Source organism: Pavona decussata, unplaced genomic scaffold, assembly GCF_977016875.1.
Source record: "Pavona decussata unplaced genomic scaffold, jaPavDecu1.1 SCAFFOLD_134, whole genome shotgun sequence".
Taxonomy (NCBI): Eukaryota; Metazoa; Cnidaria; class Anthozoa; order Scleractinia; family Agariciidae; genus Pavona; species Pavona decussata.
Window position 1 is genome coordinate 3,466,593 of NW_028145547.1, and position 17,451 is coordinate 3,484,043.

The 17,451-nt window shown below is 40.3% G+C and overlaps 2 protein-coding genes and 1 long non-coding RNA gene across 3 annotated transcripts; 1 reads left to right on the forward strand and 2 right to left on the reverse strand.

The window, feature by feature from the left end:
• Nucleotides 1–211: 211 nt before the first annotated feature.
• Nucleotides 212–3,930, reverse strand: LOC146467784 (uncharacterized). Its single transcript, XM_085125307.1, has 2 exons — nt 3,795–3,930; nt 212–1,019 (listed from the first exon to the last, which is right to left on the reverse strand). Exons 1-2 carry the CDS (start codon nt 3,847–3,849, stop codon nt 697–699), a joined length of 378 nt encoding a protein of 125 aa, XP_084981433.1. The 5' UTR covers nt 3,850–3,930; the 3' UTR covers nt 212–696.
• Nucleotides 3,931–8,059: 4,129 nt separating this feature from the next.
• On the reverse strand, nt 8,060–12,923 carry LOC146467785 (uncharacterized). The gene is made up of 2 exons (XM_085125304.1): nt 12,764–12,923; nt 8,060–8,752 (listed from the first exon to the last, which is right to left on the reverse strand). Exons 1-2 carry the CDS (start codon nt 12,816–12,818, stop codon nt 8,430–8,432), a joined length of 378 nt encoding a protein of 125 aa, XP_084981430.1. The 5' UTR covers nt 12,819–12,923; the 3' UTR covers nt 8,060–8,429.
• Nucleotides 8,761–10,147, forward strand: LOC146467786 (uncharacterized). The gene is made up of 2 exons (XR_014867638.1): nt 8,761–9,319; nt 9,660–10,147. It is a non-coding gene; the product is annotated as an uncharacterized LOC146467786 (long non-coding RNA).
• Nucleotides 12,924–17,451: the final 4,528 nt, after the last annotated feature.

Here is a 17,451-nt window from a genome sequence, read left to right on the forward strand (position 1 = left end):
ACAATAAAACCGAAGAAGCCATTGGAATGCGAGCGGCCTGGGCCCCGATAAGTGCTGGTTTAGAGTCATGTAACTGTTTTCAATATAAGATCAGTAAGACATAAATTATGAACTGAATAAGACTTTAATCAAAAAATAATAAAAGGAAATAGAAAGAAAGAAACTGAATGAAAACATGAATAAACGAATTTCGAAACAACATTTGCGTTAATATTTTTTATTATCAGTTGAAGGCTAATTGTTTAAGTACAAGTTAGAATTGATTGTGAAGATATTTTGAGCAGTCCCTCTATTCTCTCAGAAATAATCGAGCAGGAGCTAACATGGGGCGAACTGTACCGTTTGCATCATTTGGCATGGTTGGACAAGAGAACAAAAGAATGAATAACAGAACAATGCTTCCAACCCCAAGAAAGAAAACAATCCAGCTGCAGGTTATCAGGGTCCAGTTTGGTCTACTGTGTAAGATACGCGACAGTGCGCAAACGTGGGATGCCACGAAACCCGATGCGTGAGGAAAGAGGTATGTGCAAGGGAGGCAGGTTTGGCACTCTGTTCTATCTTTTAAAACTTGCTCGACAACTACCGAGAGAAAAGAGGTGGTGAGGATCGAGGAAGGTACCCCCTTTACCAACTAAACATAACATTTGAAAACAATCACAAAATGAAGATATGGACTAGTCCAGCTGAAAAAGCCTAAAATCCGAACACGTATACGATGTATGCAGCCACAATCAAAAGAAGACCGCTGGCCATGGGTCCGGCCGCGCCGTTGCACAGGTCAGAGGAACAGCAACTCACTTTACACTTGATGTTAGGAAGGTTGCACTGTGGGATGCTCGATGCTGAACAGGTCGCCGCGCAACCTCTAACGTAACCTTCGTCCTTCGTGTCAGAGGTGGCGTAAGCTTTGGTTTTGACACAATTAGTGGAACCCAAGCACGTGACCTTGATTCGCTTGTCATCACAGTCTCCCCAAGAGTGTGTGCTCAGGCACTGGTAACATTCACGGGAAATCACTGAAAAAGAGACCATACAGAGATTCACATGAGTGTTATGACACAAAGGATCTCACACTGAGAAAACAAGAATAACTTTTGAGCCGTTTCGGTCTGAAAAAAAAAATGTAAACTGTGATCAGTTTCGTTTGCTACTCTAAAATAGTGTATAGATTTTTGTACATCATAGGTATACACCAGGTCGGTATACAAAGGTTTTTAAACTGTTTAAATTATTATATTACGTAACTCGAAATATAAAAGATATCATTGGTAATGCATTATCTTTTATATTTGTCATATGACGTGGTAATTACGTCATTATTGCCAAATGGCGGCCATCTTGGATCCGCCATCTTGGATTTTTGGATTCTCTCAAAACTTCAAGAAAGCGCCGAAATTGAACGAAAAGTAATCAAAACCAATAAAGGGACAGTGATATGAGCTAAAAACATAAATGAAAGTTATGGTAAGAAAAGTGATTTTTCTTTATTTTAAAAGGGATTTTCTATATCAGTTTTGAAAAAACTAGCTATCAAAAATTGGTTGCCATAGTAACTAATAACACTAACCAACCACATCAAATTTTTCCCACAAAAAATTTCTGAAAACGTCAGTCTGATGTTTCAGAGCGCTCACACAATTCAAATATTAAAAAGGTCACTAAGGTTCAAAGTCGCCACAGACAAAATACGCCCCGCCCCCCACCCTCTCCGGTTTAGATAGAGTTAATTGACATTTGATTCTGTAATAGATTCAATTTTGTGAAATTTAGAATGGCGTTACTTGAAGCATTTCCAACTTTTCCTTTCCCGAATATTTCATGAATCGCTCGCCTATTGAATTTCTTAACGAAATTATACATTGTTTCCCTTACAGATCAAATAAATATCACTTTATACGCTTTACCTAGTCTAGTCAGTTATCCGAGAGCCATTTTCCCCGGACCAACTACGTACAACGTGCCGCGATTCGTGGCGTGGCGCTCGCAGTTATGTTTAAAATGCTTGCATTTCTAGCAAGCATATTTCAATTTCTTGCCTGAAATTTTTTTTCATGCTTTCTTTTCGCAACTGCTTAAGTTGCGTAAATGATTAACTGCGAGGGTCTTTCTTCTACTTAATCCTTTACCCGCAGTTCAAATAAATGTTTCATGTATTTATATTCATTTATTCATCCTTCACGGGTATATTACGAACTCACAATACGACCAGCCCCCAGTTGGCTTGATAGCTCAGTTGGTAGAGCACTGCACTGGCATCGAAGAGGTCATGGGTACGAATCCCGTTCAAGCCTGAATTTTTTTCAGGCTTTCTTTTCGCATCTGCACCGTAAATGACTGCGAGGATCTTTCTTCTATTTAATCTTTCACCCACAGTTCAATTATATGTTTTATATATTCATATTCATTTATATAGTGCATGTTTGTCATTACAATCAGTAATTCTGAGATAATAAAGCTGAACCTATTCACATTGAATATACGTCCGCACTCGTTTACTTAAAGGGGAAGTATCATGGGTTTTTTGACATGTTTTGTTAAAAATGATGAAATAAGACCTTCAATCACCTGCCAAATAATTCTAGAACGAGGTGAGGTCAACGAAAACAACTCGCGTTCTGTTCTAGCGCATTTTGGAAACAGAAATGCGAGAACTTGAAAAACAGTAGCCTAATATTTTTCAAGTTTCAAACCACACCGGCCTACTCTTTCTCTGGCCAGAGGCACTAATCGACAGTTTTATTGCACTGGGGTGATAATTTTTAACAAAATTAAACTTGACAATTATTTCTTTGTTTCTGCTGACAGCCAAACATTTTGGGGTTTTGAAATGACAGCAAATTTTCGTGATACTTCCCCTTTAATCCTGAAAACCTACATGCAAAGCGGAAAAAAAATAATATGAGAAAAGTGGACTCGTTTGTTCACACAAGCAATAGTTTACTGTTTCTGAAAAGTAAGCAGTACATGTTGCAAGCTGGAAAAGTCTTGTTCACTATTTTTGGTTCGAAAATCATAATTGCGGCGAAGAATATTCTGAGAAACTGAGGCAAAGCAAGTTAAACAAGTCACTTATCTATATATATATATGGAGAGAGAGAGAGAGAGAGAGAGAGAGAGAGAGAGAGAGAGAGAGAGAGAGAGAGAGAGAGAGAGAGAGAGAGAGAGAGAGAGAGAGAGAGAGAGAGAGAGAGAGAGAGAGAGAGAGAGAGAGAGAGAGAGAGAGAGAGAGAGAGAGAGAGAGAGAGAGAGAGAGAGAGAGAGAGAGAGCTCGTGTCTGTAATTTGCGAAACGAGGCACTTTGGACCTCATGGCTCATTATCTTTTGTTCAGAAAGCATCATAGCAGCGAGGAATATTCTGAAGAAAAGCTGTTACAAATGTAAACAAGCAAGTTAAATACATTACGATCCATGCAGAGCTCGTATCTGTAATTTGCGAAACGAGATATTTCGGACTCTTGGCTCACTACGTTTTGTTCAGAAATGGTCATTGCGGCGAAGAATATTTAAGAAAAGCATTTGCGAATGTGGGTGGCAGGTGCAGGTTTATACGCCGATATGCGTGGAACATCAGTGAAGAACTCTACACCGTAGTCTTGAAGCTTGTTGAGCTCTCTGTCAACTTTAAATTACCAAACACTGTCTTGGGCTGACATATGATCTAAAAAGTAGTCGCGGGCTTGGTGTGTTCGTCGCTTCAGCCCGCGTCATAGAATTGGGTACAGATCGGATGAACTACATCCCTAATACTCTACCTTTAAAACATTTACGCAAAAGGTTCACATGCACTTACCCGTTGGCAAGAATATTAGGAACATGAACATCGCCAAATACTGCAAATTCCGCATGCTGGCTCTTTATTTTAGTCAGGAAATTTTGCTGCTAGCGTCTGAAAATATGCTGTGTTCATACGCAGCTGAAAGCACAAACGAATTTCCCTGAATTTTACCACACACCTTAAAAAGTGTCAGAACTTTGACGTTTTTTAAAAACTAAGTGCAACTTCATTGGCCAACGTCAGAATTAATGATAACAAAGAGATCACTTTTTGGCCACTCGTGCGCTTTCTCTATAGTTAATTAACAATTGGTTAATGCGTCAGCGTGGGTTCGTTGTGATATGAAGCACGCAAGAAGTTGACCCGGAGGTTTGGAGAACACTAAAGATGCGTATTGAGCCCGGCTTACACATGCGATTTTTGATGCAATTTTTGTCGCGATTTACACTGCGATTTTTGTCGCCGCCAAGTTGCAACTTCAAATCGCGCGTGTAAACCAGCTGCGATTTCAATGCGATTTCATTGCGATTTATCGCGCTTTGTCGCCACGAGTTTCGAACATGCTCGAAACTTGATGCAATTTGGCGGCGATTTTTCAGCCAAATGCGTCAAAAATGACGTGTCAGCCGGGTCCCCACAGGTTGCTTGGTACCTGTTGCGCGCCATTTTGTTGCAGCAAACATGGCCATGCATAGTGCGACCTCGGAAGAAAACAAAAGGTTCAAACCACCTAAAAAAAGAACCATCAGTGGTGTTATAAAGAGAAAGAGACTTTAATTGAGCTGTGGCCAAAATATGAATGCTTTTATAAAACAACATCACAAGAGTATAAACTAAACCACAAAAGGAAGGCGGCCGTACAGGAAGTTACACGGTGTATCAATGAAAGCTGTCAACCAGAAGAGCCCTAGATCCATTCTCAAATAGTTTTTGTAATGTTCTCGGTCGTGCATTTTTAGTTCTTTTAAAAGCCTATGAAAAGCACCCTCGGTTTCTCGGTTTGCCAGCCACGGTTTCACCTATACGGTTCTTCATCTGCGTCTCTTCCTTCTTCGTCGAGCAACAGCGACTGCATTACCAATGCACAGGCAAGGTGAAGCAATGGCAACTTCTTCACATTCTTGCATTTTTTCGTAACAGTTAAAGAAAGGAAAAGCAAAAACAAAAGCAAAAACTACATCATCGTTTAGGGAAGAATTTGCAACATCACGGAAAGACGACAAAACGCCATCTTTGTTCACAAGACGAATGCGCATGCTCCAACGCAAAACTGCTGCTCAAAATTACCATGTTTCATAGAAATTGCAGCGATGTCGCGCTGAAATCGCGCCCGAGTCGAACTGAAATCGGTCAATTAGAAATGTATTTTAGTAAAAATTCAAAATCATACCTGTAAGTCCTTGTGAATTGGATTCCCACAAGTATTCGAACATTACCAAGAAAGTGATGTCCGCTTGTTCGCCGACTGGATAAAACGACAATTTTCTCTTGAAGCACAATTTCTTTGTCGTTAATATTTGCTGTTGAAATTTTGTTTCAGGTTATCGTTTCGAAAAGGTGTGGTTTCCCTCTGAAAAAGCGAAATTGGCTCCTGAAATTTAGTGTTATGAGACAAGATGACATGGGCCTCGCTTGTTCTCTTTTTTCCTTTTCTTTAGGTTTTATTTGCCGGGAGTTAAAAACTCCAGTCCCATAGAAAAAGTAGGAAGATCTTCTGCATTAGCTGGTTCGCTTGTTGCCATCCGTAGTTAAACTGTTTGCTGAAGTTTTCGCCCGTTTTTGAATGCAAAATGCCGAAGTCACTCAGGGAGATATTTTTATTCTAGAGGCATTTATTTGCTGACGTTAACAGCGTGCACAATAACAACAACAACAACATTTTATTAAAAATTAGAAATATAACTAATTAATATATTACTTGCGGGATATGAAGCACGCGCACGCAAGTGAATTTGATTCCACGAATTTACTAGCTATGTTATAATATTAACTAGACTTTTCGGGTTTTCTTTTAATATAACCGATTGTGTTCTGTTCTGGAGGTTGTTTTGTGGTCAGAAACACGTTTTTTTTAATATTACCAATTGTGTTCTGTTTTGGGGGTTGTTTTGTTGTCAGAAACACGTTTTCAATGTAGTAAATAATTAATATTTTGAGCAGGAAGTACTTCCAGACGGAAATTAGTTGTGATGTCAGTTAAACTCGGATCATAAGGTGAGGAAACATGGAAAGCGGTTTAACAGCTCTTCAAAACGATTCTTTTTAAGCCAGAAGTCCAGGATGTGCAGCTGAGAAATTCTGATATTTAAAAGACCTTGAAACCGTTTAACGGTTAATAATAACTGCTTTTTGTTTTTGTTTAATTTTAGGCTGTTTGACGGCTGACGATTAACCCCGTTGAGGCCCTCTTGTTAGCTTTAGTTCCAAACGTGCAAATCTTCCGTGCAAGTGGTGATAAATTTACGTTAAACATCACAGAATCTTTTATCAATCTTGCCTGATTCAGGTTCAGAAAATGGGGCGTAGTGCAAAGAAAACTGCGATGCAAACGAATAATAAAAGCCAGTCTCTTCTCGTTTTTCCTGCTCCTCGCTTTTATTTTTTATTTTCTTCGCGTCGCTCCCCACTCAGATCTGAAAGCCTGGAACATCATGCTACTATCTCTCTCTCCAAACCCTGTTCTATTTCAAACCAAACTATCGAACTTTCTCGTGCTACATTCTTCTCTCCGACCATTCTTCTCTTCTCTCCACACCATTTTTTTTTCTTTTCACCACAGGGTCCTCTGTCATTACTTTGGTAAGTGGTTACCCTGGTACTCATTTCCATTAATTGAAGACAGATCCAAGTACTTTATACCCCATGTCAGAAAGGAATGTGATTGGTCGATACGGTCGTCCATCTGTCCATAGAAATAGATACGACGTAATTTTCCGTTACCTTTTATCAGACCTAACCTTTAAAATTCTGGCTTATGTAGCAAGCGTAGTAGTAGTAGAAGCTTTATTAACGGTATCACTTCATTAAAAATTCTCTTCCAGCGAGAAGTTTACATAACAAATTACAAAACTACAAAGACACAAATATCAAATACTAAAAGAAACAATTCTACAGTTAATTGATTAACCTAATTAACCTAAGTATAGCTAAATAAGTACTAACGCAACTCCCTCAGTCAGCCCCAGTTCCAGACAGTCAGAGCGTACTTGAAAGAGTTGAGGTTTGTCTCATTTTTAAGCAAGTTTGTCGCCAAGGCCATTACACATGACAGCCCCCTCCTCCCCCCTATAGCTAAACACCCTCTTTGCAGCTTCAGTACGGGGCCTGGTCACAAAAACATTGTTTGAGGAGCCTCGTACATTCTATGAATGAAAACATATTCTTCAAACCTTCGGGATTCAGTGATCACCTTTAGTGATTTGGATACACTTATTGTGAGCTGTCGTAGAGCGCCTTTGCTCGAGGGTATCCCGTGGGGGCACTCAGGAGTCCATGGGCCATACATGGGTTCCTGCCCATAGGCCACAAGAGGTTACATAATAAAAGACGGAGGGTGAAAAACTGCTTCGCTTGCCAACGGCTGTGTCAGTAGCTTCACATTAGCTCACGAAAACAAAAGCGTCCAGCACGCTGGCTAATTTTGTGCTATAGCGAAAAAACTGGGACAGAATGGATTTGCTGTGTCTTGTTCCCCAAATATCTAATGTTTCGCCTACAACTTGTCTGTGAGTAACGTGTTTGATTAGAATTTGAGTTAATCTACGAATTTTAAATGAGATATAATACCCTGCGGTCATTATGGCAACAGCTGTTGATTGGAAAACCAATGAATAATTCGATCAAAAGTTGAAAAGGTGCTGTAATATAAATGAAATCGAAGCCTGTCGTCTATGTACAGCTGTATGTGAAAGTTTGTTCTTAAAACATCCATTTTAAGGCGAGTAAAGATGTTGTGACCCTCCTCAAGTTTTACAATTGAAACATAAAATCTCGACTGTTAAATTTAGGCAAAACTTCGTAGCGCAGCTTAGGGACCGAACGAAACCAAGGTGCCAGTTCACCAGTGATCATATAATTATCAAATTCTGAAAAAAACGAACGCTCTTTCGCTGACAATAAAACGGAAGACACCCCATTGCAATGCGAGTGGCCTGGGTTCTGATAGTTGCTGGTTATATGTGCCACATAAATTTTGAACTGAATAAGACTAAGGTGGAAAAAAAAGAAAAAAAAAAGAAGGAAAATAGGAAGAACTTAATCAGAACAGGAATTAACAAATCTGAAAACAACATTCACTTTTTTATTACCAAATAGCTAATAACTGTTTTAATACAAGCTAGGATTGATTGCGATGATCAACATTTTGAGCAGTCCCTCTATTCTCTCAGAGAGAGTCGAGCAGGAGGCTACATCCGCGAGCGTACTTGAGCGTCGGCTGTCATGAAACCCGACGAGCGAAAAGCGAGAAAAGAGGTGTGTGCGAGGCAGGTGAGTTTGGCACTCTGTTCTGTCTTCTTGAAGCTTGCTCGACAGTTACCGGGAGAAAAGAGGTGGTGAGGATCGAACTAGAAAGTACCGCCTTTAACAACTAAACATAACAATTGAAAGCAATCACAATATAATGTTATGGACTAGTCCAGTTGAAAAAGTCTAAAAACCGAACACGTGCACGACGTATGCAGCGACGATCAAAAGAAGACCGCTGATCATGGGTCCGGCCGCGCCGTTGCACAGGTCAGAGGAACAGCAACTCACTTCACACTTGATGTTAGCACTGTTGCACTGTGGGATGCTCGATGCTGAACAGGTTGCGGCGCAACCTCTAACGTAAGCTTCGTCCTTCGCACCAGAGGTGGCGTAAACTTTGGCTTTGACACAATTAGTGGAACCCAAGCACATGACCTTGGTTCGCTTGTCATCACAGTCTCCCCAAGAGTGTGTGCTCAGGCACTGGTAACATTCACGGGAAATCACTGTAAAAGAGACCATACAGAGATTCACATAAGTGTTATGACACAAAGGATCTCACACTGAGAAAACAGAATAACTTTTGAACCGTTTTAATCTGAAAAAAAACATTATAAACTTAGATCAGTTTCGTTTGTTACTCTAAAATAGTGTATAGATTTTTGTCATCATGGGTATACATAGAGTTTTAAACTGTTTAAATTGGCATTGTGTAACACGTAGTTTGCTGGCGAGCCTTAGCGAGGCAGCACGCTATTGTTCATATAGCAGAAAATCCAAAATTTTGTCAGATGTCAGATCGGAAGCATGCGCAGTCGATCAGTCTAAGATAATCCGCGGCATTTTTTGTCGATGTCAGATCGTAAGGATGCGCTTCGGCTATTGGTTGGTTTTAATTTGATATTCGGGACATGCACACAGGGTGTTTGACATGATATCAAATCCCGCGTCCTTTTTGATGATTGTTTACGATCGATTGTGTATGATTAGGTTATGTCACGTTTATTAGCGTGCGATTGTGTGAAGACACTTTAATGTGAGTGTAGGTTTTTGTCGAGGGTAGAGGGTGAAATGTCGAGGGTCGATTTTTTTGTATGCTGTATTACAATATATATATTTTTTTCATATCTTTTTTTTGTATCTTTTTGTCACAAGATTTCCCGCCTTTCTCCAATTGACAGGAATGCCCGGATGTTAGCTCGCGGGGTTTCCTCTCTGCAGCACTTTCTCTCACATTCTCCTATTTCACTTGCGAGTGTTCAAGTGTGTTCCAACGAGATGCAGAAAAACAAGTGGTATTTAAACATACAAAAAAATCGACACTCGGTATTTTACCCTCGACCCTCGACAAAAACCTACACTCCCTTTATACCGTTGTTTGATCTTTTGGGAGTTTTGGGAAGATATAGAAAGTTCATCCGGTACATTGTACGACTGTACCTTTTAATAGTGTTGAACGTTGCTATGTTGTTGGACACATTGTCAACCGAAATTTCGTCCATTTTCGAGCAGCTCGGCGAAAGTACACGTTACGTTGTTACGCGCATTTTCAACCGAAATTTCCTGCGATTTTTGCATTTTTCCAATTGAGCAGCCTGGGGAGAGAAGTTTAGTTCGCAACGTGCGGTCAATCCAGGTGCAATCACTGAAGGCAATTTTAAAACACCACTTTTGTTTATCTTGTTGATGGTCGGGAGAGTGGATTGTAAAAATATGATTGTACGTTTAAACACAGTACCATTGAACGCTGTTGAAGCACGTTGTCGAAAAACAAAATCTTACTAACAATACTGAAATCGAAAATTTATATCGGCAGCAACTGATTTCATTATGAAAATCCTAGTATAAAAGATATGGTTGGTATGCGATTAACTATAACGTCATGCCTGATCCTGTAAAAATTCCAGCGTCAGTTTACAAAAATACGTTGTTACATAAAGAGAGAATGTCAACCCTCGAATGAATTGAATTTTCGCGAACTCTGAAATCACATGTGTGAGTAAACATTTTTAAGTACTATGACGTTTTCTTCTCCGCCAATTAGGAGCATTTTTTTATCATTATACGTTCGCGGCAGCCTACTGTTTCATGTCATGACATGGAAATTAGTGTTTGCTTTGATTAACTCGATAATTGACGTTTGATTCTGTTATTGAACTTTGTGATTGGCAGTAAAAGTTGCGTGACTGCTTTGATTTAGCCCAGAAAATTAAAAACATGCTGATCTGTTTTGCTAACCCGTTCGCTGACCCGAATACTGGCATGTCCTAGATAAGTCGATCGAAGGGCCTCTGCTCGCAGGGTAGCCTCCCACGCAGTCGCATGTTACTGAAATGACATCGCAACAGAAGGCCCAGTTCAGACGTCGAACTCTTAATGAGCCGAACTTAATTCAAATTAAGGTCGGCCCAAATCACGAAAATCCCGCCTTTTGATTCAGACGCCGGACTTAATTTACTCGAAGCAAAACCAATCGAAATGTTAGCGTTTTTTTTTTTTTTTTTTTTTATTTTTAATTTTTCTATTTGAAATACGTTATAATAATTTATGCATTAGGTTCGGCTCATGAAAAGTTCGGCGGCGTCTGAATCAAAGCCGTTCCAAAGCCGAAATTCCCGGCTGAGCCGTTCCAAATTGAAACAGCCGTTCTCAACTGATTGAGACGCCGAACTTTTTATGTACTTAATTCGAGGTATTAGGTTCGGCTCATGAAAAGTTCGGCGTCTGAACCGGGCCTAACTGATCAATTTTTTCAGCTGTTCTTTGGATTTTGTTTGCACACGTACACCGGTTAAATCTGCCAGCACGCATCTAAATATAATAGCACAAAACGTCTACTATAAAAATCATCAAAGACGCCGAATAGTGCGGGGGTGGGGCTCGCAAATTTTTGAAATTGAAATCATGCTAGAACAAAGAAGCCGCGTCTAGAAGTGTCAAAGAAGTGTCAGTCGACCTTGTCAAGAACTCCAAGAAGATAGAGATAACATAACACAGTTGCACAATACGCAAAGGTTTATATAAAAAAGAAAGGGAAATTCGTATTTAAATATGGTGTATTCCGCCGCAGATAGTGATACTAAATATGGACATTCCCAAGCAGCAATATAGCAATAACGCTTAAAAGGAAGCACAATGCCTGAATTCGGTCCATATTGTTAGCACAATGAAAGCGCGAAAGATTGTGGAAAGATACTTGATGGGCCTTGTAATGTAATACTTCTGAAAGGATTATGATAAAGACGACTCCAAAGTACAAACACGCACAAAAAAAGGAGGTTAAATTCTGATAAACTTAAACTCTGATTCTGAAAAAAAGGAACATCCAGTATACAAAGTGGTACTTTGTCGTCACTTGCAATTCTTTCATGTTATTACTGCAACATATATAACTTAATACACAACCTTCCACAAGCGCAAGCCCCGGGCCGAACGCGCTTTTACACCCCCTGAAAGTTTGTCTTCCGAAATACATGTATACGACCCTCTCCTTTTTCTTACCAGCTTCCCCTTAATTTGTTAAGCAGAATGAACGGTCACTACTTGTCCGTTTACTTACGTAAAGTACAAAGTACACACACGACACCTCCCACGCAACTAAGTCATTTTCCATAGAACGGTCTATCAAAATGCCACGTCTCAAACAATTCTGAGCAGTATCTTCACTTAATTTTCGTCAGCAATTTAAACTTAAGTATCACAACTGCAGACTCGGACAATCCCATTCCATAATAACAAGTTAAAAAATCGCGTGTTGTTTTCTTGTGACCGATGCACAAGTTTCGATAGGACAAGACACGTCTCATCAAAACATGTTTGATTTGTACAATGAAGATTGCAAAAGTGAAATCCGCCTAAATTGTGACCGTTTTCTGTTTCCACATCTTTCTATACCCCTTGATCTTGTCTCGCTCATACGGCGCCTGGTACGATTTCCGCCATGTTCACTTGCTGCACTTGCGTAACTTATGAAACATACATAGTTACATACATTTATTGTAATTCCCAACCCTGACTGAGCTTTTCAGTCACACGGAAATTAAACCGTACCAGGAGCCGTACGACCGAGACAAGATCAAGGGATATAGAAAGATATGGAAGCAGAAAACGGTTGAATTTAGGAGTATTTCATTTTGGCAATCTTTATTGTACAAAGTAAATATGTTTTTGAGTTATTAAGGTGAGATGTGTCTTGTACGATCGAAAAGAAACCCTGTGAATCCAAAGGCCGACTTCATAGCGTGCGTCACAGATGAAAATATTAATATTAAACCGTCGGCTGGGTGTGGTGTAGGTTTATAGACCGATATACGACAAAGATACACAGTGACATGAGCTGTACACTATGTTTTTAAAGCTTGTTGAGCTCTCCTTTAACTTCAAATTTCTAAAAGCTATGTCTTGGGTGTAGACTTGATTTCGGGCTTTGCGTGTTCGTCGTCTCACTTCGCGTCATAAATGATCTACATTCTTATACTGTACATTAAAAGCATTTACGTAAAAAGGTTCACACTAACCCGTTGGCAAGAATACCAGGAACATGAACATCGCCAAATACTGCAAATTCCCCATGTTAGTTCTCTGTTTCGGTGAAGAAAATTTCCTGCTGGCTTCTGCAGATATGCTGGCTGTGCGTAGCTCAAAGCAGAAACGAATTTCACACGCCTTAAAAAGTGTCAGAAGTTTGACGTTTGCGACTAAACGTTAACTTGCAATTTCATTGGTAAACGTCAAAATCGATAATTAAAAAAAGAGATCACGTCACTCATCTACCACGTGCTTTCTTCATCAAACGTGCTATATTCCGTACTATGGTGATAAATTTAGGTTTAACATCACAAAATCTTCAGAAGATTAAAATAAAATTTAGCCTTTTCCAGGCTCAAAGCGGCAGTCTCTTCTCGTTTTTTCCCGCATCCAGTCCCTTTTATTATTCATTTACTTCGCGTCGCTCTCCAGTCAGATATGAACGCCTGGAACGTGCTGCTCTCGGTTCTTCAAACCCTGCCTAATTCCCCTCTGGGGGGGGGGGGGGTGTTACTCTCTTATATGAGTTATATAGGTATGTGCGGCCCCAAAGGGTATGGCTTTTAGCCGTTTTGGTCATAAATAGGGTATCGATGTTAGCCATTTTGCCGCCATATTGGTAATAAATAGGGTATCGATTTTTGCACGGTGTAGCAGTTCTATATGAAACCAGCGACAGAGCCAGCTCAAATAAAATGCAACAAAACCCATGTCCTATCAAGTTTCGTACTTTGAACCTGCCCGCCCCCCGAATCACGCGTTGCCACATCACGTGCCTCAGGGAGAAAGCAGACAAAGCATCGAATTCCTGTCTCGCCAAGTCAAAACCATCTTAACATTGAAACGCATGGACAAAACCATGAGCTGGCTCTGTCGCTGGTTTCATATAGAACTGCTACACCGTGCTGACGAGTTCCAATAAGAACGAAACAGCTGTCCACGGTTGCAGCCCTGTTTTGTCGGTTTCCGGTCGGGTTGTTGTCTCGCAAAGTCAACTCTTTCGCGTAGTATCAGCCTTGCAGTTTCCATACATTTCCCTGTTTTTTGTTTTGTTTTGTTTTGCTTTTTTGTTTTTTTTCCGCGAACTATTTTTTAGTAGCAGTTCACGGGTGGTTCGCCCTACTGCAGACAAGACAAATATTTATGGAAACTCTCTCCTCCGCAGAGGCCTCTTAGAAAGCCTGGGGAGAGGGAAATTAAACGAGTAGAGCCTTGGGGAGAGAAATATTAAGGCGCGCGGGGGGGGGGGGGGGTCGCTTTCCCCCCCTTCCCATCGTCCCCTGCGCGCCCCCGACTTTTTATTGCCTCCGTTTCCCTCCTTTTTTCTACGTTTCTCCACCGATGGAGCCTCTGCGGAGGAGAGAGTATATGGAAATGAATGTCAAAACGCAATTTTAACTAGATGCTTTCTAGCACATCTATATTTATATTATATATTCCTCAGTTATTTTCTGTAAAATCTTTTGCATAGTGCCTAAAGTTTCCAATCCCTGCATTTTTCAGAAGCGATGTTTTATGAAAATTATTTGACATCGGATTTCCATACAAACACTGTTATTTCAAGACGTGTTTGCCTACTGGTCAAAATGGCGTCGAAAACCGTGATAAAGCCTATGCTTTCTTTTAGGTGCATTTCTGCTCCAGCTCCAAACGCAATTGCGTGACTTATAGCATGCTAAAAGGGTTGCGAAAAGATAACATCGGCCAGTCTCAATGTGATGCGTGATTTTCTATTTCAATAATTTCTATAATGTTAAGTAATCTTCTTTTGTTAGATCTTTATAAGCTATCCTTTCCAGTTGCAAAATTTTCTCATCTAAAAATTTCTTAAGGGCTGAAGCTGTTTTCCTTGTGTATATGTTTCATTTGTACATTAAAATTAAACTGACCAATATTACAGGAATAACTGTCGCCACGCAACATTTAAACAGAGGGAGAATTCAACAAAATAAACGTAACTATGCTTTCGCCAGTTAATACGCATAAAATGTGGGACAAATACTTTAATAAGCTTACATTAAAGTTCAAGTCGATCTTGAGAAATAATATTACATTCTGTCGGGGGTGACAACTCTAACAAACGCTGTTTGAGCAATACTAGGTCTTAACCTTAGTCGTCCCAGAAATTTGGATCATCCTCCCGAATTTTTGGGATACATCTCCTTTGATGCCCCGATTTGTTTCTGCAATGTCCCGGAATTATAGCGTGTTTCCCGAAAAAAAATTTAAGCGTCCCCATTCCCGGAAAAATCTCCAGATTCCCGGAACAATTTTGGCTTTGTCCCGAAACAGCGTTTGTTAGTGTTGTCACCCCCCGTATTCTGGGTTTTTGAGATGGCAGTGGTGTAACACTGCGTGACTTCTAGTTTCTTCAGAACTGAAGAAGAATCGAAATTGTCCTCTTTTGTCGGCGTACAATATCTTCCTGAGACGACGAAAACCATAATCCTTCGCTACATTTTATACAAGTCATATTCTCCACATACACTTGCTGGGAAAATCTCAGCTCAGCTGAAAACATATCGCTCGCAATTTCAATACTGACGGCTCTACTAATCTACATCATTCCAGCGGTCTTGATTAATCGCAGTGTTCAAACTTCGTACTACCGCGAAAAAAAATGTTAACAGTAAATTAACAATAACTAAATTTGACGACTGCGTTTCCATAGTGGAGTCGCCACGGAAGAAATGGCACGAATCCTTCGCATTTCGCGCATGCATGTTACGATTTTCGAATGATCGACAGATTTCTTTACTGGGGCGGTCATGTTTTTCCGAAAAGCGGCAAGATCGATGGTAGCTGCCGGCCCCGGCCCCTGGTGTGCATGATTATTTCAAATCCACGGTGACTGAAGTACGAACAGCACTGAATAATTACAGCCGCAACCTCAACGCTCCCGAGGGTACAGTGGCATCAAAGACCATCGCTTCTTTGGATCTCCTCGAAGAAGGTCTGCATAAAGTACAACAAAATGTGTCCAGCATTAAACCAACCTTTAACATAGAGCCTGATAGCCTGTAAACAGGCTCCCAAGTGCGGTATAGGGCGAAAAGAAAAATCGGCAAGCCGGGCGAGCAGTGCGCGGTATGGGGGCCATCTCCGAGCCCGATTTTTGTCTTCGCCCTATACCCCTTTTGGGAGCCTGTTCACAGGCTAAGTGCCTGAGGTCTCATATTATATTATTTAAACAGGTAGCAGAAATAGACTGTGAACCACGGAAAACAATTTTGTTCGGACAGAGCCACAAAAACTGAGCAATAATTCCTTCAAAAATTGCAGTACAAAGAGTACGCTTGCCACCATCAACGAAGAAGGATGTTCTTCTGTCTTCGGCTAATCTTTAAGGTGTAAGAAAGTGGGACCATTTTTCGTTCATGTACAAATAAAAAGGGTACCTATATATATATTTATATACCTTCTCGGTGAAAGTTGATATGTAAACGGGTATGCTCCGCCTGGAGGTTCTTGAAAACACCTAACCCGTAAGAAACTTTATCGAGTACTTCACCCCCAAAGGGCCCTCTTTCGAGCTCGAGCGCAGACTACAGAGGGAAAAACAATAGAGCGCTTTTTAGGAGAGACAGGAGATAGTGAAAAATGAGGAGCGTAAAGAACGCTGGGAAGGGATAAGACCTCAGCTCCCTCTTTCTCGCTTTTCCCGTCGTCCTCCACGCTACATTTTTTCCATTTACGTTTCCGTGTCGCTCCTTTTTCTCCTGAAGGAGCCTCGGAGGAGGAGAGAATTATTTTCCCTTCCTTCACGATGAAATCAACAAATTTTTCGAAACTGATTTAACTATAAAATTTTTTTTTTAACGTTGACGGTGAAAGCTGTTATATTTAGTGCCACGCAACGCCAAAACGGCTGCGAGGGAGACTATTAAGTTACTACTGTTAAGTATACAACAGAGATGCAACAAAACATAACGCTACAGCCCTGTGCACTGCATACATTCTGAGGAGTGTACCGTCTGACAGAATGAAGTCATTAGTGCCTTAGGACCATTGGCCACGGCCATAATGACCTATTGAAGCCGTAACTGAACAAACTTCAGCGACAACAAAGATGATGATAACGATGATGATGATGATGATGATGATGATGATGATGATGATGATGACGATAATGATGATGATGGTGATGGCGGCGACGACGACGATGATGATGATGATGATGAGGACGATGATGATGATGATGATCATGATCATGATTATGATGATGAAAAATTGGCTCTATTATATCCAGTGCTTTGGAACTGCCAGCTAAAAAGGAAAGGAAAGGATGTAATTGCATGTCTTTTTTTATTACCCTACATTAGAACCAAAGGAAAAAAAGATTTACACGTAGACAAAGCTATAAAAAGTTAATTACACGTGATTCGTGATTATTCATCTTTTGCCAGGTTATACATGGAATCTTAAGGTGCCATTCATAATTTTCTTAGATTTGTAACTGAATTTATTTATTTTTGAACCTTTTAAGGACGGTGCCTACTAATACTGAAGTATTTTTGCGCGGTTTATGACTATGGGGGAAAAGCAGATTTTAGCGAGGGTTATTGGAATCCAAAAAGGAAATTGGGGGTAACCACGCATTTTTCAGAGACAATTAAGCCACAATAATTCAAAAAACAATAAATGCAAAGCAATGTATGGCGTTTTTTTTCCATTTTGA

What these genes read in the sequence shown, in the direction of transcription:
- LOC146467784 (XM_085125307.1), bottom strand. Translation starts at nt 3,849, where the DNA reads ATGCGGAATTTGCAGTATTTGGCGATGTTCATGTTCCTAATATTCTTG. An exon ending in CCTAATATTCTTGCCAACGG is followed by an intron (nt 1,020 to 3,794) that starts GTAAGTGCATGT and finishes TCTCTTTTTCAG; the next exon opens with TGATTTCCCGTGAATGTTAC.
- LOC146467785 (XM_085125304.1), bottom strand. Translation starts at nt 12,818, where the DNA reads ATGGGGAATTTGCAGTATTTGGCGATGTTCATGTTCCTGGTATTCTTG. An exon ending in CCTGGTATTCTTGCCAACGG is followed by an intron (nt 8,753 to 12,763) that starts GTTAGTGTGAAC and finishes TCTCTTTTACAG; the next exon opens with TGATTTCCCGTGAATGTTAC.